At 34.6% G+C, this 1997-nt stretch overlaps 1 protein-coding gene across 1 annotated transcript in view; it reads right to left on the bottom strand.

Moving 5' to 3' along the window:
• LOC119589516 (ubiquitin-protein ligase E3B-like) overlaps positions 1–1997 on the bottom strand; it is a 15034-nt gene that overhangs the window by 9587 nt on the left and 3450 nt on the right. The window contains exons 3-5 of the mRNA XM_037938116.1: positions 1231–1383; positions 595–697; positions 143–367 (exon numbers count right to left, since the gene is read on the bottom strand). Coding sequence (XP_037794044.1) covers positions 143–367; positions 595–697; positions 1231–1383 — 481 coding nt within the window. The remainder of the gene's footprint in view (positions 1–142; positions 368–594; positions 698–1230; positions 1384–1997) is intronic.

Raw genomic sequence — 1997 nt, 5'->3', positions numbered from 1 at the left:
GGTAATACTTGATGTCATATTCCTAAACATTCATCAAGTTCCAAATCTTTACCTTTTAACAAGCCACATTATGTGCATCTAATTTCCTCATACACTATGTATGCATATAATTCAAGAATCAATACTTAAACTAGGTACTTACATTGAGGGTTGTGTAAAGGCCTCTGCACACCAAGTCCCCCATTATATTTTCCGTCAGTTTATTGAGAGCTGGTCGTAGTGGTTCAAGGTTGGGGGCACGAATAATTCGCCAAGTGTTGGTGGCCGTGAAGGCAAGGAGAAGGTGCAGGTAGAGTGATATCAAACGATTGTCCGATGACACGTCTGCCTGTAAACTCTCTAACACTTTACATGTTATATGAAGAACCTGGAAAGAGACGAGAGATTGATGGAATGAATAATTATGGTTACAGTTAAAAATGAAGGTGCAGTCCAGTTACCCTCTATTCACTCAAAATGTCTTACACAAAATTTGCTACAAATCTACAAATTAACTACAAATCTCTTAACAACATTATAACCTTATAGGTTTGGTCAATCATTAGAAAGCAGTGCTATGTAAAAGAGGATCATCCATTAATAACACCAACTTACATCCTTCATGTGCTGAATCCAGTGCAAGGTAAGTTCTTTGTTCATCCCACACGACACATAACTTTGCTTCACATTTTCACTATCCATACTTGCCAAAAGGTATCTTGTCGTAGAAAAAGAAAGGAGAGAAAAAGCTATTAGCCTTAATAAAACCAAAATACTGAAAATTGTAAATAAAGTAATTAACCATAATAACTAAATGCTATATGCTGTTATATCCTGACACTCATATATCATCATTCATTATAAGTTTTACAAACAAATGAAGGAATATCCTAAACTGGATATTTCTAGATCATATTTCAAAAATTACACGTTTTCAAATATATATATACCATTTTACTACTATCTTCTAGTCTCACTTATACAAAGTCTTTTTCAACAATATAATGGCTAGGGAGATTGGCCTCAGAGTGTAATGAAATTAATTTTTCCATTAATTACAACAAACTCTTTTCAATTCTACAGGTATGTTATATCTCACAAGTGCTACATAAAATCTAGAAGACACCAGATATTTAGCAAACATTTCAAAAATCCTAAAATTTAAGTTCCCATAAGTCCCCATAATTTTTAAAAATTAGCTGCAGAAAAAATTACCACATTTCTCAACATTCAACATATGAAAGTAAATACCTTGTAAAAATCTCAAATCTTTTCTTGTCCTTTTTAAGATCAAATATCTTTACAAATCTTGCGGCTTCCTTAAATGCTTCAGTGGCAACAGGGAGTGTACTTGTCTGGTCAGCAGGCAATGGTTCTGTGCCAAAGACTTCATCAAAATGCTCTCTGAAAGGCAAAATAACAATACTGAATGTAAATGAAAATAATGAAAAGTACAAATCTAAATAAAGGATATATATATATACACACAGCCAACTGCTGCCATGCTCTCAACTTTCATGAATTACTGCTAATCATGCATACCCCACTGCTAAAATGCACTGAAGTTCACTACTGTACACAGAATCTCATCCCCTGTTTTGAAATTACCTGGGATGTGCACTAGACATGAAGTCAATTTTGAATGTTTACATTACAGGTCATGAGTAAATGTTATCAGCAACAGATTACTTTTTATAAGAGTAAATAATGGCTAACAGACCAAAGAAACCTCCCATAATCTTGGAAGGAATGAGAGCTGAATAAAATTCCATCCCTCATCAAGTTCAGTTCTTGAATAGCTGAAAGATGATGGGTGGTACCCCATGATGACTCTAGCACAAGCCCATTAGGTTCTTGTATAAACTTACATCAAGTAACCAGTAAGAAAACAGCCAGATATATATTTGCACTTTGAAAGATTAGACTAGAAAGTCTTCTTGACAAGCAAAGGAAGTGAGGTGCAAGTCTCCAGGTGTCATTAGGCAAACCTGTCAACCCACTTATTACTTCATCCAACC

This window comes from Penaeus monodon, chromosome 25 (genome assembly GCF_015228065.2).
Source record: "Penaeus monodon isolate SGIC_2016 chromosome 25, NSTDA_Pmon_1, whole genome shotgun sequence".
NCBI classification, from domain to species: domain Eukaryota; kingdom Metazoa; phylum Arthropoda; class Malacostraca; order Decapoda; family Penaeidae; genus Penaeus; species Penaeus monodon.
Note: the sequence above shows the minus strand (reverse complement) of the source record. Positions and strands in the feature narration are given on the sequence as shown.